Raw genomic sequence first — 23,739 nt, forward strand, 5'->3', positions numbered from 1 at the left:
GAGAGAAAAAGATGGATAGGGTCAAATAAAGAAATTCATAACCAATAAAATTTAAAGAGAAGGTAGCCGGTTACGGCTTTACCACATGTCAGCGTATCATCGTACAATGAGAATAATTGCTCCTTGTACAAGGAACTGATCCGGACTCAAGTTAAATCCCATACTCTCAACCAAAATAAATAATTAATAAATGGATTTTCTTATTAACAGTTTAACACCCCTTAAGGTGTCAAATAATTTGTAAGTTTTTTTTTTTTTTTTTGCGGCACTCTTAGTGTTAGTAGAGCAGATTGGGCCCGTTTTGACAATGTTATATAAACCTGAGTTAAATCACATTCCATCCACCAAAATAAACAATAAATAAATGAAGGGCATAATGAATAAAGAAGAACCCATAAAATGGGGGGAAAAGAATTAACAAAAGAAACCTCAGCAAATGGATGTGACTCGGACTGAGTGATCAGCTGATCCAGTCAAGTAGATAGGCAAGGTTGGGTGCCAATCAACTGTTGTTATAGCTGCTGAGTGTGGAAGTGTTCTCAAACCTCTTGTATGATGACCTTGAACCTGAATCATCGAATTCGATCTCATGAGAACTCTCTAATACTAAGGACGAGACCACCATTTGCAAGGGTTATGGTCAATGGTCAATCCATGACTGCCAATTCGATGGTCAGGATAATGCGTCTACAGCCAACTTTGTCAGTGTGCCAACTGTACAATATGGTGTGCAAGCTCCATGAATCCCAGGCCCAACCCCATTGTCCCAAAAGTAGCAAGAAAGATGACAAAGAAGTAATTCATTGGGGGTTCACCTGATATATAGGTGATCTAACTGAATTTGAAGTTACCAATAGTCTCTTTCCATTCGCGTCTAATGCCATTTCATGCCTGCAGAATTCTGCACTCTCGAGGTTGAAGAACCTACAAAACAGGAATCACAAATGCTTAAGATCCTTTCAGAAGAACGGATAATGAATTACAAGTGAAATAGTGTTACATAAGCACTGCAAGTTTTAAATACTACAACTAAAAGAGTAGTTCAGGTAAACACGTGTAAGAAAAGCTCACGAGAAAAATACAAATGGAGGTAATGATATATCAACAGTACAAATGTGTTAGGCAGGCAAAATGTTCAATGCACCATGAACATAAAACTGTTTTCTCTCTATCATTTAACCAATATTGATGCAACCTGGTCTGCACATGTCACTGTTTTACACCCGATGTCCATGCATGACACTGGTCTGCACGGTTGTGGCAAGTTATAGTGGTTGTAGAATGCTTCTGAGCCAATAAGACATTACTGTCATAACAATGTTAACAATCCTCTTAATTCTAGAAATGGGAAAACAAAGTCATGGTTCAAAGACAGCCAAGTAGTGGGCACACCTGCTGCAATCTCCAGACCAAAGAATTTGACCCTGGTTATGCAAGCTCCATTCAAATATCTACAAGCAAACACTTGGAAGTTAACTTCTCCACATTCATTGTATATCAGGAAAGGACCATCTAGGAGCAACATACCTAACCCAAATACATGCTGATTAGAGAACAATACTAAGTGGTATTGCACTATATATTGGTAAAACCCTAAAAAATTGTAAATGGTACTCACTTTTCCATCAGAAGCCAAGCTGAAAATGCTCGTCTCATCAGGACCAAACAGAACAGAGCTTAGAGCAGAATCATGGGCAGGCCAGCCTGTAATTTGTAAGCCGGCTGACATGTCTTTTACTTATTAAGGATGACAGATACATAAACAAAAATCAAAGTATATCTATGTACAGGTAAGTGGAGACTGGATCATATAGGGACCCAAATGAATTCACCATCAGACTAAACTGAAGGATACCAAACATGTGAATCATTCCATCAGTTGCAGAGGCAGCTAAAATCTTCCCATTGTGATTAAAGCAAACAGACGTAATTGCTGGTGGATCATTACCAAGAGGAAGGACTGTCTTCACGAAAAGAAATTTTTCATAGAGATTAGCAGTAGAAACTCAGAAGGAACCACCAAAATATGAAGTTCTTGAACAAGCAAATGCAAACCATAGGCTTCCACGTCTTCATGTTCCAAACAGTCAACGAAGCAAACCCCATTTGGTCAATAAAACTTGAGCCATGCCTGCAAGGACAATGTAATCATTTGAATCTCTTCCAACCCAAAAAAAAAAGGAAATAAGGAAAAGAAAGATAGGCAAGAGTTATCTGTGCACAACTTATCACGATTACCTAATTTTGACTACCATCTATAACTACAAAATAATCGGATCAATGCAGTCAAGCATTCTTTTACCTCATAGTAGCAGTTCTCCTTGCCAAATCATCAGCCTGTTAAGATTTTTTAATTCCTTGTTATGTGTAATACATGCTAATTCCTTGTTAATTCCATGATCCAATTTCAATTAATTTAGTATATCCTGGTTTACTGCATAAATTATAGAGTAATAACTATTAATTGACACGTGATCAATTTCTGTTTGTAATGGCTTTGATGTATGAGATTGACTTGTTTTTACCTGAGAGACCTCCATGGTCACTCCCATTATAGAGTAATGAAGAAAACCAAATTAGCATCACAGTCCTAAACCTCCATTATAGATAGTAGGTACTAGGTAGCAACTATGGTAATCAGACTAGTCAATTACCAATCTTCACTACAGTAAGAAATAAATCAAGATGGAATTAGCAAATCCTCCAAGCACAACTCCAGTAGTTCAAATGTTTTTGAATGACAAGTTTGGATGCAAAGGAAGTACCCTCTAGAGGCTGCCACAGAGACAAAAATTGGTTCCACGGGGCTGCACTTCAGATCCAAGACTCTACACTACCAAAAAATATGTAAATACCAAGTTTAAAGGAAGAATGGGATGGGAGATAAAGTTCAATGAGGACCTCGGGTAGCTTGCAGTTGTGTTGAGATCGCAGACAACTCTTTTTGCATCAACATTCCATGCTTTAATGCCCCCATCAGCTGTGCCTATGAGCAACTATTGTCAAGAAGAAAGATGAAAGTGGAAAAATGAATTTCTAAGCTCTGTAACTGCCGAAGAACCATCTATAAATAAAACCAACCATCAGTTAAGCACAATTTACAACAAATTCCATTTAACATACCAAGCGGTCAGATTTGCACTCCCAGTCAAGTGACATAATCTCTGCCCCGCAACATATAGTTGCATTTCTTGATGTTGAGGTTGAAGAGTCATACGTCCATATCCTTCATTGAAACATGTAATGTGCAAAATGAGTTTGTGAACCGCCTTCAATATTTAATCAAGTGGGAGAACTATGACTTCTTTAACAAGACACAGTCAGATGACCATTCACATAAGTTAGCCATCAAATTCTTTTGTCAATTTTGGAAAGCAAATAAACCCATGATCAGTGGTCCTACAAAAGTAGATTGGCTAAGATTGTAAGATCAATTGAAATGATAACTAGGCTAAGTGCAATAAATGAGTGAACAAATATGCACTAATAAAATACAATGGGCACCTGACTGTGCCATCCACAGAAGCACTTGCAACATTGTTCCCGGAGGCAGAGAAACGGCACCTACTAATTGGACTGGTGTGGCCTAAGAATGTTTCCTGTAATAGAAGGTACTTAGAAAGCTATTTGTCAAACTGGAAACAAAGTAAATTGCATGAACTTGAGGGAAACATGATTTATGACAAGAAAGACACCAAATGCATACATATAAATTTGACAGGTTACTAGAATATGGAAAGAAATTTTGAATTATACTACATTAAGAATGTTACCTGGAACTCTACTTTCACTTCCGAAAATTCTTCATCTATATGCACTTCTCCACCCTTTTCTGTGGCATCATGCCCAACAGTTAACAAGCATGCTCATTTTGGGTAGGTAAGAAAAATAAAATGTTTTCATTTGATGAACCAAAAGTGGACGGGAAATTTCAAACAGATTGTCAAGAACATGAAGATGATATCTGTGTTCTTTGTCCTTTGGGGGGAAAAAAGAAACCAATAAAATGAAAAAAAAAAAATCTAAATAATCAAGTCTAAGAAAAGAAATACTTTCCTTGTTGCCTTTAGTTACCCCCCCCCCCAACCACTGCGATCAAACTGACCTCTTATGCATAGGGATCAGGTGGAGAGTATAAGAAATAGTAACAACCTGTATAAAGGCCGCCTTGAAACATTTGAAGATCATCCTCAGTTCCACCATCTCCAACAGGAAGCTTTGTAGAACTTGCATCATGTTCTTGCTTGGATAGAGCCAGTCCTGATGATAATGTAGCAGGGCTAGTAACATCCCAATCCTGAACCCCAGCTTCAGTTTCTCCCAGTTGTTCAGTTGCAAAAGTATCTTCATGTTCATCAAGACCCGCAGATGGAGAATTAGCTTTATTTGCACCCTTAACTGGAGTCTCAGATACTGTATGTGGAGAGAAATCATTTTGGGTCCTGCCTCTTTCCATCGTTGATGAAACCATACTTTTTGGAGAAGCAACAACTGTTTATAATCAGATAATTGCACCAAGTAATACTCTGGAAACAAACCCTGTTTTAAAACAATCTTTACCCTTTTAGCAGGCATAGATGAACCTCCTTTTCCTCTAATAGAGCCTGAAGCTGTGACAACTTATCATTGAGTTGTCTAATGTCTTTCTCTAGACGCTTGATTGTATTCTTCTCTGTACTGGTCTTTAATAGGGCAGGGATGCGTGGATTGGTCAAGGAAGTGTTCTGGGAATCTTATATGCAATCATTTTGAGAGAGAGAGAGAGATCACATGCTACTTAGACTGGTGGAGTAAACCATTTTAAATAACTTAATTTATACTCTGGTCCAGGAAAATAGAACTTATCATGAAAACCAGTAAACATAAGAATTCTTCTTTATTAACATCCCTTCTTTTAAAAACATCTTTATGATGGATAAGCGTAATAGAATAGAGAATGATTAATCCAATAGTCTAATCCTCCACAATTGAGGAAACGAAACCATATCGATAGAACGTATCAATAGAAGGCTACGATTGATGTCCTCAGATAAAGTACAAAATTAATAAATCTAAAGTTCATTATGTGTAATTTTTATTAGGAAAAAGGCTCTCTGAGCCTATGGCGTACACTGCGCCTCCTCACATGTATTATTTTATTGAAATAATTTAAATTGAAACCAGCACACTTAAAAGAATACTAAGAAAAACTAAAACAGAAATATCTGCCAAAGGATATGAGAACCATTGAAGATCTCGCTCAAGAAATTTCTGAATGATAGATGTAAGGCATCGAACCACTCTCTGGAAAAGTAAACACGAAATTGAGGATCCAAACTCGGGTTCTTTAGATATGGAATAGCTGCATGCAAATCCACATATAAATTGAGGAAAGCAACTACATTCAAGGGATCAGAACAGAAAGACAAGGCAAAGAAAAACAGAAGGATGGAACAGAGGACCAACCAAACCATGGCGTCCAATCCTGGCTGCTTTGTAGTAAATCATTGCCATATGTCCCAAGAAATTCTATGAGTTTGTCTTTCCTTCCAGACTGTATAGAATGGACAATATAGTAATGTAGAATTGAGACCTCCAACTTTGATAACGTGGTGAAAAGAACCATGTCAGTGGATGAAAAACATTGCTTGAAAAAATTCAGCAGACTAACTAATCTTTCAGCCTGGAATTTGGGCACATATACTGAGAAAATTAACTCTAGAATCTTATCCACTTGAAAGCCTTTGCCAATATCAGTGGATAATTCAGATTCTAAAGATTGCAAAGTACTTGTAAACCCTCTGAAGACAAGAAACTCCCTCACGAGCTCCTCTGCATATTGCATGTTCTCCATCTTGAACTGTGAGCCATGAAAACCAATGGCACATGTCTTCAATTGTACAATCCACAATTTGATATTGTTATGAGAAAGACACCTACAGAATCTTTAACTATAAGAATAACTAGCAATACCTACCTTTTCTTCTTTTCCATCTACCATATCCATTCAGGCATAATGGAATGCATTAAGCCATAACCTATGCCAAAAGATTATTTGGTGGTCAGTGGAAGCCTTTTCTTCATTGCCCACCTAGTTGTGTCACATAGAAGGCATAGAAGGGTAATATGGTAATTTTCATAGATAGAGCTGGATTGGCTACTAGTCAACTTTCGGAGTGAGATTCAAACATATCCCCTTCCCCCCCCCCCCCCTCAAAAAAAAAAAAAAAAAAATCTATTGCATTTACCTCATACTTTCAGTGGTTCATTTATTTTCAACTACTTTGGAAAAAAAAAAAAAATTTTAACTTGAAATGTGAGCAGGGGACCCTGTGCCCTATCCTCTCCTGATTTGCCACATGGCAGATATTTGGGCCATAAAGGAAGGCCTTCCTCTGTGGGTCATACAGGAAAAAAATCCTTTTAAACAAATAATGATCTGCACATTTAAAATGTCAATATGTGTCACAATCCGTTTCTATAGATATGAAAAGATTCTATACCTTGAAATGAAAACATTGTAATGCAGTAAGGCCTTTTTTCCTTTTTTATTCTTATTTTTTTCCCTCTCTAAAAACAATCTTTACTTCAGAGAATAAAGAATTATATCAGCGACTCAACTCAACAATTCTTTGTCCCAAAGATTTTAGTATTGGAAACACGGCATCCCCATCAGTCTTCATAAAATAAATACCTAGGTTCTTTCTGGATGACTTACTGGAAGCTTGAAAATACTGATTCCCAAAATCCAAGGGAACTTATAGCAGCTAGATTTTGGACAGAGTTATGGGGCAAATGAGTGTTAGATTCTCATGAAGGAGCAAAGCATTTTCAGTAGAATAGACATGGGGGAAAGTTCACAACTACCATAAATTAGTATAGAGTGGAGCATGAGAAGAAAAAGTGTGACTGAATGGAAGTATGGCAACAGAATGCTCCTATCATATGGATTAATGGATCCTCAGCTGGGAACTCTTAAGGGATATAGGGTATTGAGAACCATTATCTTTTCTTTTTGTTTCGGACAATTATACGACCAGCAATGATGTATGAACTTGAATGTTTGGCAGTTAAAAAACAACAAATATACAAAGTCAGTGTTGCTGAAATGAGGATGTTGAGGTGGATAAATGGTAAAAGTGTAAAACTAGAAAATATAAAATAAAGAATGAACAAATTAGAGCTAATTTTGAGTAACTTCGATATATGATAAGTTGAGAGAAAGTCGCTTAAGGTGGCATGGACATGTGCAACAAAGGCCTTTGAATGCACCAGTACGGAGGGATGACTTGATTCAGATTGAGGAGTTATGGAATCTAGGGCAGACCTAAAATGACTCCAGGAGCTTAGGATTAATAAAAAGTATGGCATTGAACAGAGTTGATTAGAGAAAAAGGATTCATGTAGCCAAACCCCATTTAGTTGAGATGAGGTTGAGTTGAGTTGAGTTTGAACCTCCTAGCAGGACAAGGCTGCAACCAATTTCCATTTTTTTTTTTTCAAATAAAGCATGACAGTTGTCTAATTGTCTTTAGGTGTTACAAGTAAAATAGGCAATATCCTGCTTGTGGTTAAATTTAAGCAAAAGGGATATTTTTAGTGGAAGATGGAGAATGCTTTAGCAATCAATTTGGATTGCAACATAGGCAACCTGCCTTCCTCCTATCGTCTCACCTGCTGAAACCCAAATATAGATGTAAGCTATTTTCAAACCTGTTGTAGAGAAAATGGAGAGAGGCACTAAACTTTCTAATAGCCCCTTTGGCATTTTAGAGTGCAAAGATAATTTTCTTACGGCATGATGAGCATGTGATGGTCTGGCATCCAGCCTTCCAAAAAGGTAAACAAAGACCTCTCAGGCAGGTGGATGACGCCTTATTCGGGTAAAAACAAGAGCTCATTGTGATAGCCAAGAAGTTCAACAGCAAGAGTCATTATGATGGCAAGGATTTGAAAAATCAGTTCCAGGACTGCTGTCTGGCTGGGTATTTGAAAATAACTTTTTCTTGGAAGGTGTTAAACTGGTAACGATATGGGCTCAGATATCAGTAATGTATACTCTGGGCTCCATAACATATAATCTTTCTCGGAAGGTATTAAACAGGTATAAATAAGAGCTCAGCAATCAACTATTAAGCTTTTAACTGATATAAAAGCTGTAAGAAAAAGATTTTTATCACAGGAAGTGGGGGGAAAAAGCAATCAAGTTCTCTCAAGGGACAGAACTTTGACTTTTTACATTGAACTCTGGAAGCAATCGATCTGAGGTGCATATAAAGGTGACAGCTTACGGCGGGAAAAAAAAAATTTGCATCAAAAGAAATTTCTAGACTACAATGATACCTAACATATATAGGGTTTAGAACACTTGGAACTCAACACTAAGTACGTAAAATTGCAGAGAAATGTACACAAAACAATAGGTAAATAACACCTCAGTACCTCACAGCATCAGAGAAGAACAAAGGCAATTGACATGGACCGGAAGATTTCTCTCGTTCTGCTGTGCAGCAAAGGAAGTCTAGTTGAGTATTTGTTATGAAGCGAGCTTGACCTTTCTCTGTATTTTGTTAATATAGGCGATTTTCAGAATCGAGTAAAAGCTCCAATTCGGGAAAACGGTATTTGGATGTCGCCAAGCGTGAGTGGTTCACACTTCAATCTCAAATCTCTCCACCTATGCTTCTTTCGCTTCCCAGTTGAACTCCTCTCCGATGAGATCAAACGATTCAAAACCCCCCGAAACTCTCCAAAACCAAAAAAGGTATGACAGTTCTGTGGAGGAGCGCAGGGGCCACGCGAGCACGCTGTGGCATCTCTGGGATGGGATTTCCGCTTTCATGGGGCGGGCCAGTCACTATGTCTGTCCAGAAACATTTTCCTAAAATAAAATCTAGTAAGTTACAAAGGAAAAACCTTTGGCAGTTGACCACATACGGTTTAGGAATCAGTGTCGGTTCAGCCTCATCGGGTGTATCGGTATCGACCATGACCGTTACCAATACCTAAAACGGTATGGATCGGTCATATATTATGGATAATGATACGTTTTTGATGAAAAATACTGTTTGAACTAGAATCGGTATTGATACAACCAGATACAATCAATACATATCGGCGTCAATTATATCGACGATGACCGATATCTTGGATAAAAGCCATGGGACCACATCACCCATTGAAGGTATGGTATCCAGCCTAATCCAGGGACTATTAGGTGAATACTTAAAGGTTGACAAAATTAATTAATGAAATACCCCAAATGCATGGGGATGTAAAGGAGGATAGTCAAAAATCTGAATTTGATTTGCATATCTATCATTTTATGGGTATCCATATCCAGTCAGATGATATCTGGATTTGGATAATCCGGAATAGCTAATGATATTGAAGGTTCTTAAAATTTGGCATGTTCTTATCTTCAAAATAAAGAAAAGAGTTAAGACAACTTAAGGACATGGATTAAGAAAAAATCATATCCATTTGGAGGAAGGTTCGGGTTACACAAGTCAAATATGTAAACAATGATCTAAAATCCAAATTTGATTCACATCTGTATCCGTTATCAGAACGGCACCCTTTTTTTTAAAGAGAGGGGGGGGGGGGTTGTATAGAAACAACTGTTCGAATTGTCTTATAACAAGTCAACATAAAAATTAGCTATTGACTATCACTTCAATTCATCACAACCACCAGCATACATGAATCATAAATATAAACAGAAGTCAAATGAACAACAATTTTGATAGAACAGAGAGAGAGAGAACAAAAAAACAGGGAAAAATCTCATCTATTAGGTCAATTCAATCTAGAAGATCTGCCCAGAAGCTGGTTATGTTGGAAAATCCTGAACTGCCAGGATTCAGAACTTCCTCAATGCTGTTTGCTTATTCCACCAAGATCACCATGGGTAGAGGATCATCTGATTTTTGTGATCTTCAGACTTGCCCACTCATGAAATGCTCCACTAATTATGTTCATAGAGAGATGGTTGAAACCACCTATTGATTAGTTGAAAGCAAAGTTGACAGATAGTATTCCACTGTTCCTTTCAATATCACAAGGCACTGCAGATCTACAGCTTCATTGATTTGTGTTTGACAAAGAATGCAGATAGAATGCTCTTGTTGCGAGCAGGGGCACGTACAATGTCACGCCTACCTGCATTGTCAAAGGACTTGAATGGTGCCAATTGTTTGGATCCTTCCAAAGAATCCTGATGAGATCCCAAACCAAAAGAAAGATAAGTTTCCTCTCCATCCAGTAGAAGTTTACAAAGGCAATTGATGAAGCAGCATTTAATAATACAAAATGGAACTAGACTTCATGACTATAGCTCATCGAAACAGGACCTTAGCTCATGCATTCACCAGATGCATTTACTGAAACATATCTCAATTAGCTTGAAAGAATTTTTTACATGCAATATAGGGTATCACTATAACATTAAATTAAAAAATTTCCCATGCCAATGGACTAATCATATATTAGACTCCCCCACTCCCCTGAGACAGAAATAAGTGCCACAGAGCTTTCATTTGGAGAGTGAAAACCCTTTGTCTTCGAATCTGACCAATATATAATCAACATTAGTCTTGTAAACTCTGCTTAAATATATAAAGAGAAAGGCTTGAACAATACAAGTCCTGACTCCTGAGACAAGCCCAGCTTCATGGATCAGTTTTACATGCCAATGGACTAATCATATATTACAGACTCCCCCACTCCCCTGAGACAGAAATAAGTGCCACAGAGCTTTCATTTGGAGAGTGAAAACCCTTTGTCTTCGAATCTGACCAATATATAATCAACATTAGTCTTGTAAACTCTGCTAAAATATATAAAGAGAAAGGCTTGAACAATACAAGTCCTGACTCCTGAGACAAACCCAGCTTCATGGATCAGTTTTATGTTGATTTAAATCCCAGAAAAAAGTTAGATATTCCATCCCTCAGTCCCATGTCATTTGGATGCACCAGAATTATCACATGAATATAACCCAAATGCCTTATTTTGTTTCCAAGAATCACCAACATATAATCAATGTTATTGCTATAATCTCCATTAAATATTTGAGATAAAGCCTAAATAAGCCCTGTATTGAAACAATATGATACTTCATGGATCGAGATATTTAGTCATTCTAACTCTCAGAAGAAAGAAAAATTGTCCCTCAGATCAATGTCACAGGGACATGTCCCAATTCTAACACGAATATACCTCAAAACGGTTTATTGCAAGGATATTATCCATATAATAAATAGTCAAACATACTTCAATTGCAAATCCAAATCAATGAGCATTAACACAGCCCCTTTTCATGACACAGTGCATCAGTGCTAAACACAGATTCATAACCACATTAAACATTCTGACCTTGACAAATCCAAGTCATATATAAAACAAAATTCGCTGGAAAGTAACATAAAAGAATAAGCGGTGTAACATTGGAATAGAATATCATACATGAAAATTATGTTCCTTGACTGGTGGTCTAGGAAATGTACTTCCATAATAAAATTGGGCTATCAAATTAGCATGCATCTGATGGATGAAAAATAAATAGTAATTTACATAGATTACAGAAATCAAACGAGCATGGTGTCTGAGGACATTCCACATTGTTTAGACAGGGCAGTGTCCAAATTATATTCTAAATGGCGGATGTCAAAGGTACATCAAAAACCTCAAACAGATCGTAAACTTGACTTACAGAGGAACTCCAAAGTAACTATATAGTATAGTTGATCCTCCTCCCAAACACCTTTTTGAAAACCACTTCCTTAATTTTGGAGGCCTGTGGTGCCTGTTATCGATAATTTCTCAACCCTAGAGGGACTGATTTACTAAGTTGGCTCTTTCATCTCTTCCTGCTCTTTCCTCAATAAGGCATCATAGTATGGGATGTCATTGGAACAAGATATATGTCTAGGGGACCCAGTGTCAGCCATCTAGAGGACCCCCATATTGAATTGGACTTGATGGAATCAGAAGTTCCTGAAAAGAAGGCAACGAAATAGAGGGATAACATGTGGAGCAACTGCATTTTGGGGCAGGTGGTATTTTGGATAGCTGACCCCAGGGTCCTCCTAGGTTTGTTCTTGGAACAAATAGGATGAGGTTCCTCAAAAGCCAAGGTTTGAAAGTGGGACTCACAAAATGAATCTAGTAAAATCTGGAAGGTCACAGGCCTTGCTGATTCACCGAACCACCTACTTGAGGCCACCAAGGCAAATGAGGAATAACTTATTTCTCAATGCAACCCAAGAGAAACAACTAGGGATTTAAACAAGCTAAGATTAGGCTGTCTCACTTGCACTGATGATAAACCTGGGTGCTGAGCTCATTAATACTTTTAAGGACTCACCCTAGGCTGTGGTTAGCCCAGCTTGATTTGGCTTTCACTCTGTAAAGATTAATATAGAGCTTGGTTCTTTAACATTTTGAAGATTCAGCTCAATCTTCGCTCAGCTCTCTAAGCTCTCCTTTTGCTTTGAAGTATCCACACTGCTACTTATTCTGTTATCTACAAGTAAGAACAGTGGCAGGGGTTGGATTAAATTAAGTGAAGGACTTGAAGGCTGAAAAATGCCCTTGATAATATAATCTCATTTAGAGACTGGAAGAACCTGTTAAGAAGGCAAACAGTGCCCTCAAAATACTGTAAATCCTCTTTAGGAAGATAATTTCAGCCTGATATAAGCCAATCAATTTCTTGCCTGGTTCCTAGCGTAATAAATGGTTAAGATTTGACACATCACTGGCATGCCAGCACAGTAAAAATAAACCAATAACACTATATGCCAAAAATATAGATCCTTCGAACACCTTATTTTGAAATGAGTAATGCATTTTGAAAAATGTACGGCACATATGGATCATTATTTTCTGTCAATTTTAACATTACCCTGCGTGTTACACCAAATGTTTGCACAACTGCACTAGAAGCAGGAGCTCCCTTAGCTGTCTGAAGATGACCAGCTGAGGATTTTGATGAGACAGCAACATCAGCATCTACAGGAATAAGAGTTCACATCAACCAATGAATAACACTAATACTTCAAAATGGAGAAAATAGCTTGAAGAGCACAATCAGGTGTAAAACAGTTGGACAAAACACAAGATTATCCACATTCTACCATGTGTAAGAGTACTCCAACTACACATACCCAGCAGTTGGAAGACTCCCGGAGTTGTCCCAGTAGCTTTTGGACCTTCAATGCTGCATCATAGAAGAATTTCAGAGATACCCTACGAGCAACTTCATCAAGTACTTCAAAACCTATGCATCTGATATTTTATCCATTAATCCATTGAACATGAATGAGGGTTCCATAAACTCACCCTGTTAACACATTTTGAGTCCCAGTCAAGATAGACTTTGTTTCTGAGGCTAAATGCCAGGAAAGAGTTTTTGATGCAGGGGTACCTACAGAGTACAGATCAAGACAATATGCTCATTTAGTGCCTAGGGGGTATAAAAAAATCTAGCTGTTGCACCACTGACAAAACCAGCTACCTGAAAGATGAATACGAGGCCTTGCCAGTATATGATTTTGCCTGGCATCTGTCTGTATCTGTGGACTAAACTGTACTTTCTTGTTGACCGATTCTAGAATAGAGTTGCCATAAAAAACAAGTTATTGTTCCATTACTCCAACGATAACTTGCAAATTAAGGCTATAAAAGTTCTAGAACATACTTGGCAAAATATAATGCTTGTGATGCCTTGGGATGAATGCCAACAACTGCTGCTGCTTGAGACCTTCTTTATCCGTGTAAATTTGGCAAGTAAGAATTTGCTAATTTGAACATGTGAAGTCAAATCATCTTTGATTAATTGATTGATTTAACAGAACAACTGCTTTAGTCAATTGCATTGCAAAGATGTTACCTGATTCAGACATGAAAGTTTTCGCTCCAAGGTTGAAACATCAGATGTTTGTTGCTCAAAGATATCATTCAACTTGTATGCAACAGTGCCAAGGTGATCAACAGCATTTACTAGAGCTCGTACTGCATAATCCTTCAGGTTGTCCAGTACCCTGATGAAATTATGCATATCAATATTAGAATTAGAAAAAATTCACAACGATCCCAGCTACATAGTTACCATGCATGTGTGAGTATGTACTGAGACGTGATTCTGAACCAGTGGTTATAACTCAAAAGTCAAAACTATCAGAACCTGCACTTACAATTCTGTAAATAGTAATTGCTTGGAATTTAACTTACAATAACCTAAAACTAGCTCAAACAATCCAAATACAATAGATTAGCGGAACAAGATTTGCTTAACCAACATAAAGAGTATAAGTTGGTCTAAAATGTTAAAATTTTTTGTTAGGTGAGTTCATCCTCCTTATTTACATTTGTGAAATTGGGAATAGACTTTGTTTACCAACCCATTTCTGAAATAAATAAAATCTTGTTTCAAAGCAGTATTTTTTTTTTCTTAACTGATTGTTCAAAATGTTCAACTACATCTTCGATAATTGTACAGTTGATTTATCTACATAGCAGCCAGATGGGTAAATCTAATTTGACATACTCAGCTGATAAAGTATCCTAATAATTCTTTCAATGTCATATTGGCTTTTACCTATTGTTTCCTTTAATTCTTTTTGGGAGAGGGTTTGCTACACGGACATTGTGCAATTTCATGCCTTGGAAGAGAGGCATTATGGGAAAACATTAGAGGGGCATATGAGACATTTTACAGGGGGGTAGGCTACAGTAATCCGAATCTCATGAGGGGTGCCAACATGCAATTTTAAAATTAAGCTGGCATTGTGCAAATCTTTTACCCATTCTTTTTATGAATTATCAATACCTACTATTGACCATTAGGTATTGCTCCAATCTACACTTCTGCTAGCCTCTACTGCCCATGGTACCGAGTATCAGTAGTGGTATCGGAAAGCATAACGGGCAGCCGACGTCTAGGAGATGTACTGGAAAGACACTGAATATGCTTGGATATATGCAAAACTAGAGTATTTAAGCGTAATACACCATCAATAGGCAATAAAAATAATGCTTACCTTCTTTCAAATGGTTTCTCATTGCTGTGCTAAGTTTTGGGGGCTAACTACTTACAAATCTGTACATTTAGATACACTCCTACCATTTGTTTCTTCAGTGATAGGAAGCAATAAAGTATTTGAAACAGGAAAAAGTTAATAATTTTTTTAATAATTTTAAATATATTAAGCATTATCAAATTAATTATATAAGCTTATGGGATGAATCAAATTAATGACTAGTATAACAATCTAATGTATGTTATCAATTCTGGTTACTAGAAAGAAAGGTCCCAAAATAGGGCTTTATAATTAGGTTCCATAGCTTTAGCTGTCAACCCTTGGTCTAATACTATTGTATAAAAGCAAAGGTTCCAAAATAAGGGTTTATGATAAGGGTCCATAGCTTTGCTTTGGCTGTGGATCTTGGTTATTACCATATAAAGGGGGAAAAAATGGCATGTTGTCTCATGGTGCGAGGAAGATACTATCCATAAAAAATTTACCCTTGGGTTATTTTTGGTAATAAAATTACAGATTGGGCACCTTCTGGTAAAGAACTTTCAGAGTAGGAGCCTTTCGGTAAGTAACTTTCCCCTGTGGACCTTTTGGTAACAAACTTCTAAACTAGACTAATTATAGCAATATTTTTCCAAAGTGGCGCCTTTCTGTAATTTTCCTTTCTATGGTTTCGGATGGTCTTCAACCTTCGTTACGGAAGCCAACTTAGCAATTGATCTAGCCAATCAACCAATTAGTCAAATCACTTGAAATTTTAGAGTTAAAATTCCAACCCTTAGACCTCTTAAACGCAGCAAATAACAGCCTCAAAAACAAAGCAATAAAATAATAACAATTTCCTGAAATCAGATCTAGCAGTAACCAAGAACCAGATTCAAACTCACAGCTTAGATCTCTCAGCCAGATGAACCAAATAGCTCCCATCTCTACAACAAATCGTTTTTGGCTAAGGATCCACCTCCCTAAACATCAAGTCAAATAAAGTAAAACTTCACCTTGTCTTGATACATAACTATATGTATTGACCTGTATTGACCCACATCAGGTTGTACATATTCCTTTTCATTTTTCCCTTCTACAGGCTCGGTTTTGTATCGCAAAGAGTCAAATCCAATAAGTAATCAGACAGATATGGTTGGTACATATTGATACTTCACATTGCTACTGACTCGATTTTCTTTTTTTACAATATCAACAATCCTTTTCCATTTCTGAGGCTACAATACAAACTACAAAGTAAACCCAAATTATTCTTTTAATTAAGCGCTCTCAAATGTATTTTGAGATGAAATGCTAGCATTAGGTCCTAGCCTACCCAGATTCCCTCATCCCTGGCTACGATCTGGGGAAACATTTGAAACATTTTAAGGTAGTAAAATATTAGTTAATTTTCATCTGGAAACATTTTCATTAGCTGCATGGATCCCTTTCTCAGCCTTAGAAACTGTTGACAGACACCTAAAGATTTCATATGTGGCCAAATTATCATTTTCCTTTCCTTAGACTCCTGAAGAAAGGGAATAATATATCCTTCACATTCAAGTAGTATGAGTCTATGAGAAGTATTCTTACATCTGTTTTTGCTCACTGTGAAGATAAGATTTTTCGCAATATTCAGCGGCAGAATAAAGTTGCGGCCGTAAGGTCTTCAGTTCCTGAAACAACCAATAGCAAGAGCATCATGCCAAAATTCCAAAAATAACACAACTAATTTGATAGCTAAAGCATGAGCATGTTAGGGAGATGTATGAAGAATCATAAATAGCACGAACTAATGTAACTACGTAAGGATATCAAATCTATTTAAAAGTTTGAGGGTACATCTTTCTAATATATACAGGTTGAAGCTAAAGGTACTACAGTCATTTCAGTATTTTGTTTCATGAACTAGAACTGAGAAATTTTCATTAAACATCAAAAAACCATACAAATCTGTATGGAAGCATGACCTATACAATATAAAAAATTGACAAAAACTACATTTAAAAGAATGGAACAAAGGTCATCCTCAAAATAACTAGACTGAACTCCTTCAAACTCTTTTAAAGCCACCACCTACTCCACTAACATAAACCAAACATCTTTCACCAGTCTTTGGGACAACCTTCTCCTACCTTCAATGATTCTCCAGTTCCTCTCTTTCCAAATCCCCAGAAAATTGCATAGAGAAATTTCAGATAATGTGACCTCAACCCACTTCAAACTGTTCATGGGAAAAGTAAAAATCCCACCCCTGTTCCCCAACCCACTACACTGTTGGACCCAGTCCCACAACATTCCTAACCCATCCTCCCCATCAAACAAACGGCCAAGAAACTATCCTTCAAGTGAGTAAAAAAGGAAACTAAGTCCACATTTAATTAGTTTCAAATTTTTTGCGAGTTTGCCACTCTAGTTTCTTCTCCCACTCCTACACCCCCCCCCCCCACCCAGGATAGAAGTATCATTCTGCTTTCAATAAAACAAATTACCAAAAAAAAAAAAGAAAAGACATTGGAGTGGAGATTCGCACAAATACACAACAACTAAGCTTCCAAAGCAACTCAACCAACGGATACCGAGTCAACGAGGCCCAGCTCAAAACTCAAAAGGGGTGACCAAAATTGACAAATCAAATTGGTCACGAATATGAAGATAGTGCTATTGCAAAAATTAATTAAGCTCACAACCAAACCATTGCCAGTCGCAAGGGATATCTTGAAGAACGATGCAAACAGAAGGTTTGAGAAAAAAGTGCAAACTTTAACATAACAGATGTGAAGTGTGATAATTAAAGAGGACAAGTAAGTCACCAAACTAATACACTAGTACAAAGCAACTCTGCAATGCTTTCATTAGTACTCAAATAATTGAAATGTGAAATAAAAAACTGACGAAACTATGGTGGAAAGAATTACTGAGACTTCCGAAACCAGAAGAGGGGTGTGAACAAAATCCAAGCATCACAGAGATATAATATATTAAAGTGAACGAAACGAAAACAAACAATTCCATTGCTGGAGAAAGAAATGAGGAACAGACTAATAAAGAAAGAAAACCAGATCAAAAACGAAGTAGTGCGTGAGTTTAACCTGCAGAACCTTGACGAAGCTCTTGCTTCTCTCCATTGAGACCTCGTCGAAGGTCATGGCCGAATTTTCCAGTCTTAATTCCTGCATTTCAACAACTTCCGGTGATGTTGCTTTACAGAGAATCAGTAAGAACTGAGAAGACTCCGAGGATGGTCGAATAAATATGAAGGAAGGAAGGAAGCAAACGGATGAATAATGACAGATTAATGGTTAGATATGCGTTAGGTTTCGGTGGGAAAGCTACAGAGCAGAGCGAGAGGGAGAGAGAACAGAGTAGAAGCAATACCGGGAAATGCGTCATTTTGGATTTTATTGCAAGCGGGGAAAAGGACAGGGAATTTATGGATAGTTAATTCGTGGTGGTTGGGTGTCGGAGCTCCTCACTCCTCCTGAGCAGAGACCACGACAGACTGACCCCCTGAGGCCCTGACCCTGGGAGACGATGGTTGAATAAAGACAGATCGATGGTGGTCGCTCTCAAGAGGGAGAGAGAGAGGATTAGGTGTATATCATCAACGTCAATTCTGATGGTTGCTTCAAGTTCTATGTGTACTATACGCTAGTGATTGCTTTGTATTGGATTCCAATCCGACAGTTAAAAGCTCAATGTGATATGGTAATGCTCGCGTATTGCTGGGCATTCAGGTGGTCCATACTCTAAAGCCCCTCCTAGCCATGGATTTAGGTACGTATCGTATCGATAATGTAGCAGTTGACCGTATTGGTCACAATATCGGGCATATATCAGTTGGATTAGCTGTTATAAGTTACGACCATATCGGTCATAGTATCAAGCACCAGTATTTAAAATATCGGTATTGTATTGCCCGTATTGGCCAACTGTTACGCACAGGTTATTTATATAAATTTCTGGATTTTTTTTTAAATTTTTCAGTCCATACAATGTTATGTGCATAATGGAGCTCACTCTAATGTATGGGTGTTGGAGCTTTTGGAGTATCGGCTAAGTACCTGACATTTGGTATCAGAGCCAGACACCACAGGTTCGAGTCATGGAGAGAGCTACCTAGAATAGAATAAAAGCCATCAAGAAAATGCTACCTGCCTTCTGGCAAAAACCCTAAAGCGTTGAAGACAACGGCTGTGGAAACATGATGATCTGTTATGTGCGAGTACCTAACATAGATGTAATGGCCATTTTAAAAAACGTGACGCTAACAGCCTATATTGGACCAATACAAACCAATACAGCTGATCCACATCAATACAAATACAGATTGCTATAACCTTGCTCAGTTGCTCCTAGCAAGGGTTTAGCCTCTTGGCATTGGGATTCGAGTCCTCTATAGTGCGACATAGTGTGTAGTGCACCATCCAACGGCTCTGTGTGCTCGGGCACGCAACCCAACACATAGGCAGAGTGTCACGCCCCTATTCCAGACAAGGAATATAATATCATATAAAGGGTGACTAGGACGACGCGTGTCATCCTACTAAACCGCCCGGATCACTGACACAGTGTCCCAACGCACAGTCATAACCAATATTAACACAATATAATATTAGAATGCGGAAAAAGGGAATATTACATTCCAAGGATCGTAGTATTGCGAAGCGTATAAATCGAATAGTTACAAGATGTTCAAAGCTAGATGATAAATACAGTAATTAGTTACATTTCCAATGACCATCTAATAACTATCAAAATGGTATTACAATAAGTATTTCACCATAGGCCTTAGCCTCAAAAGTAATCAAAAAGGGATCGAGTCCCGAATATCATCACGCCCGTAGGCACAATCATCGCAAGGACACCCGTCGTCATGTTCCTCAAACACGGCCTCCGGTTCCTCCTCACCAATCTCATCGTATCCCGAGGGCCGAACTCCAAGTCCCGCGAGATATCCGTCACCGCATCATAATCTAAAAAAATGTGCGCACGAGGGGGTTAGCTCCACGAGCCGGTGAGGGATGGGGATGCACAAACACGCAATTCACATAGTCCAATGATGCATGCACATGTTAAGTCCATTTTTCCACCTAACAAACAACTAAGTCAATGGCATATGCATCGTGACAACTCGGAGACACGTGGGTCACTTAACTTATCGCCACAATGAAACCTCAATTATCACGTGGGACCTACGCCGATCGAAGCCTCCAAGACCACTCGGTGGCGGACCTCGATAACCAATACTACCATGATTGGCCTCTCCCACCTCCACGTAATCCGAGGTACGATTACCCAACACCTAAACCCCCTGTTGGTAAGGGTCGTAGCATAAGGGTGTGAAATCCTAGCCACAAATATACTACATGCAAGTCCTATCGTCCGAGAGGTAATCCGGCGCATCAACTTTTCATCCGGTTTAGTGCCCGGTTAGACACGCACGGCTACGATACAACATGACATTCAACATAATTTCTTCATAAATGTATATAGTGTTCGGGTTCCGCACCGTACTCCACCGCACCGAGACCCATCAAGGTACAACATTACCAATCAACATTATAACAAATAGATATAAAATTATGCAATATGCGCAAACATGCTTATTAATTATAATGAGAACATGATATATAATGCAATAATAATAACAAGCCCAAACAACCAAACCCACTCACAACGTATACGCCAAGCACCAAGGTTATCATTGTCGCCTCGATCAAGCAATAAGCCACAAAAGTGAATATATTAACCTATACAAAGAGTGAAATAAGGTTAAACGAGCGAAGGAAAGGATCCCCAAAGGTCTCCCATAAACACTTAAGTATAAGGTTTCGAAACAAAGTGGTTGCGGGAGTGGTTTCATGCCAAAATTCTCGCAACCACATGTAAATCCTAGGAAACCGGGGTTCGGGACGTTTTAGTCAAGGTCGGATGCGATGTGGTTTCGTAAAACTAAAACCGAGTGTAAATCCGACCTTCACAGAATCCTTCTCGGGAAGGTAATTTAGTGGTTTCTTGCGGGTCTGAACCCACATGTAAACCCTCACACCTTCGGTCCAAAATCCGAAGGATTCCCTCCAAGGACCCCATTTCAAGTGGTTTTAAAGCACAAGGACTTCTAGGAAACTCCATCCTAAGCTCATTAGGGTCCAACCTTAAATCTCTCAAATGGCAATGAGAACCCTCACATTAGAGCTCATAATGGAGTGAAATAACTCCACCATAGCTTGGCTTTAAAGCTCCATCGACTCCCTAGGTTCCAAGAGAGATCTAGGTCAATCTCTCCCATTACCCAACCCCTTTTAAAATCCAAAATAGAAGAAGGAAGAAGGTTCAATAGCTTACCTACCCCCAAGATGAGAGAGCTCCACGATTTATGGCCCAAGAGATGGGGTCTCCACCTTCCTCCAAGCCTCTCTCTCCTTCCTCTTTCTCTTCCTCTCCTCTTTCTCTCCTCTTTCTCTCCTCCACGATTTAGGGTAGAAGAGAATGATGAAGGAGAAGTAATGTTCTCTCTCTCCCTCATGGACTCATTTATAATAAATGGGTATTTGGGTACCTCTAGTCAAATGGGTCATGAGGCTTAATGGGTCAACCCATTAGTTCTATGTGGATAAGTGGATGGAATAACCCATCATTGGGTCAATAGGTTAAATGGGCCTGCCCACAGCCTTAATTAGGGAAAAGCCCATTCTTAGATGGGTTCATATGAGATGGGTATAAGTCCCCAATGTACTTCCTAAAGGTACGCGGGGACCCGAACTTAAATTATTCCCTTCTCTCATGAAATAGCTCGAGCGGTTCAAGCCCGGACCCGCACCCGAGGTTACCAAGGGAAGAATAATTAATAAGTCTTGAGGCTAGAACTTACTTTTCCCCTGTCATGGTTTATTACCCATGACCCGAACAGCTCGCCACGGCAATGCTAAGCTCATCACCGAACGAATTATCCAAGCGAGGTGACGGTCCGGGATGCTCTCTCCTGAACTCCTCGCTTCCGGCTGGTACTTGGAGGGTAATCGACGAAGTCGCCGTCAACGAACTTTCCCCATGGCGGTTGAGGAATCTTTCCTCCACAGGCAAACCCGTCTTGTGGTCAGCGATTTTGTAGCTAGGTTTGACCATCATGGAGAACAGGTCACCAGCATACATGGCGGTATCTACACGTCACGAGAAGAAATGATAATTAATTATATCCTGGATGGTATAACATCCCCCCACCTTATAAGAAATTTCGTCCTCGAAATTTGATGTACCTTGTAGATAGGCAAGAAAAGGGTATTTCGCCCGCATCTCTACCTCTGCCTCCCAAGAAGCTTCCTCTTCCTGGATGGTTGCACCATTTTATCTTCACATAATGAATGGGCCGGTTGCGAAGATGAACAACCTTGCTGTCCAAAATCTTTTCAGGACTCTTTATAGGACATGTCGGCCGCAAGTTGGTGGTTCATGCGTCAATACATGGCTTGGATCATGGACATACTTCCTCAACATGGACACGTGGAAGACGTCGTGCACACCTTCTAAAGATGGAGGGAGTGCTAACCGATATGCCACCGGTCCAATCCGTGCAAGGATCTCAAAAGGTCCTATAAATCTCGGACTCAACTTGCCCTTCTTGTGAACGCATCACCCCTTTGGAGGGTGATACCTTAAGGAACACTTTATCGCCGATAGTGAACTCAAGGTCCTTCCGTCTCAAGTCCGCATAACCCTTCTCGCTGGGATCGAGCCGCCTTGATCCGCTCACGAATCAAGTCCACCTTCTCGCATGTTGCCTCGAATCAACTCGGGTCCAAGAATACGCCGTTCACCTACTTCGTCCCAATATAACGGTGTCCGACACTTCTTCCCATACCGAGCCTCAAAGCGGTGCCATGCCTATAGTATCCTGGTAATCGTTATTGTAAGCAAACTCAATAAGTGAGAGATGCTCGTCCCATGCCTTGCATATCAATGACACAAGCTCGGAGCATATCTTCCAATGTCCGAATAGTCCTCTCTGATTGTCCGTCGGTTTGAGGGTGGAAGGCTGTACTAAAACTCAACAGTGTACCCATTGCCTTTTGAAAACCCCCGGAACTTAGATGTAAATCGGGATCCCGATCGGAGATGATCCGACAGAACTCCGTGTAGACGAACTACATTATCAATGTACAAGCGAGCAGCCTTGTCCATCGAATAGGTAATCTTCATGGGGATGAAGTGAGCCGTCTTTGTCAATCGTCAATGACAACCCATATGGTATCGACACCTCTAGGCGTGCGGGGCAACCCGGTGACAAAATCCATGGTAACATGCTCCCACTTCCACTCGGAGCAATGACCGTAAGAGGCCATGAGGTCGCGTCTCGTCCGCCTTCACCGCCGACAAGTAAGACATTTTGCCACATACTCAGCCACATCCCTCTTCATTCCACTCCACCAAGTAATATTCCTTCGATCTCTATACATCTTCGTACTACCCGGATGAATAGAATAGGGAGACTCATGGGCCTCGCTAACACTTCCTTCCTCAACCGAGGGTTACTAGGAACACATAGCCGTTGTCCGAACATGAGAACACCACTCTCTGTTAAAGTAAAATCCAGTTCCCATGCGTGTCCCCCTTGATAGCCTCAATAACCTTTTGAATCTCCTCATCAAGCTTGGGTCGATTGAATTCGCCCTACCGTGTGGATTGTCTGATAAAGCTGATAGAGATAAGGTAACACCATCAACCAGAATTCCAGGTC

The 23,739-nt window shown here is 39.1% G+C and overlaps 2 protein-coding genes across 4 annotated transcripts; both read right to left on the reverse strand.

The window, feature by feature from the left end:
- Positions 1–321: 321 nt before the first annotated feature.
- On the reverse strand, positions 322–23,739 carry LOC122648697 (WD repeat-containing protein 91-like). Of its 2 annotated transcripts, XM_043841919.1 has the most exons (18): positions 23,720–23,739; positions 8,560–8,602; positions 6,616–6,623; positions 5,446–5,837; positions 5,219–5,341; positions 4,561–4,702; positions 4,153–4,472; positions 3,774–3,832; positions 3,505–3,599; positions 3,124–3,226; positions 2,902–2,996; positions 2,766–2,828; positions 2,056–2,131; positions 1,856–1,964; positions 1,619–1,731; positions 1,393–1,451; positions 816–924; positions 322–567 (listed from the first exon to the last, which is right to left on the reverse strand). In XM_043841919.1, the coding sequence occupies exons 4-18, from the start codon at positions 5,831–5,833 to the stop codon at positions 430–432; spliced, it is 1,992 nt and encodes a 663-aa protein (XP_043697854.1). In that variant the 5' UTR covers positions 5,834–5,837; positions 6,616–6,623; positions 8,560–8,602; positions 23,720–23,739; the 3' UTR covers positions 322–429. The 2 variants fall into 2 exon arrangements, with proteins under 2 accessions (XP_043697854.1, XP_043697855.1); XM_043841920.1 differs by lacking the exons at positions 6,616–6,623; positions 8,560–8,602; positions 23,720–23,739 and adding an exon at positions 8,422–8,534 and having other exon boundaries at positions 5,446–5,839.
- Positions 9,620–18,368, reverse strand: LOC122648699 (protein ABIL1-like). Of its 2 annotated transcripts, none has more exons than XM_043841923.1 (9): positions 18,095–18,368; positions 16,596–16,678; positions 13,874–14,024; positions 13,683–13,781; positions 13,499–13,586; positions 13,324–13,408; positions 13,149–13,201; positions 12,887–12,993; positions 9,620–10,195 (listed from the first exon to the last, which is right to left on the reverse strand). In XM_043841923.1, the coding sequence occupies exons 1-9, from the start codon at positions 18,179–18,181 to the stop codon at positions 10,055–10,057; spliced, it is 894 nt and encodes a 297-aa protein (XP_043697858.1). In that variant the 5' UTR covers positions 18,182–18,368; the 3' UTR covers positions 9,620–10,054. The 2 variants fall into 2 exon arrangements, with proteins under 2 accessions (XP_043697858.1, XP_043697857.1); XM_043841922.1 differs by having other exon boundaries at positions 13,499–13,591; positions 13,682–13,781; positions 18,095–18,365.

This window comes from Telopea speciosissima, chromosome 1 (assembly GCF_018873765.1).
Source record: "Telopea speciosissima isolate NSW1024214 ecotype Mountain lineage chromosome 1, Tspe_v1, whole genome shotgun sequence".
NCBI classification, from domain to species: Eukaryota; Viridiplantae; Streptophyta; class Magnoliopsida; order Proteales; family Proteaceae; genus Telopea; species Telopea speciosissima.

Bases quoted from the DNA above. Each gene is read 5' to 3' on its own strand.
- LOC122648699 (XM_043841922.1), bottom strand. From the start codon at position 18,181: ATGCAGGAATTAAGACTGGAAAATTCGGCCATGACCTTCGACGAGGTC. The intron at 13,202-13,323 runs GTGAGTTTATGG...TCTATGATGCAG, and splicing joins ACTCAAAATGTGTTAACAGG to CATTGAAGGTCCAAAAGCTA. The intron at 12,994-13,148 runs GTATGTGTAGTT...TTATTCCTGTAG, and splicing joins GGGAGTCTTCCAACTGCTGG to ATGCTGATGTTGCTGTCTCA.
- LOC122648697 (XM_043841919.1), bottom strand. From the start codon at position 5,833: ATGGAGAACATGCAATATGCAGAGGAGCTCGTGAGGGAGTTTCTTGTC. The intron at 2,132-2,765 runs GTACTTCCTTTG...TTGTCCTTGCAG, and splicing joins TCTGTGGCAGCCTCTAGAGG to GCATGGCTCAAGTTTTATTG. The intron at 1,732-1,855 runs GTATCCTTCAGT...AATAAGTAAAAG, and splicing joins TGGAATGATTCACATGTTTG to ACATGTCAGCCGGCTTACAA.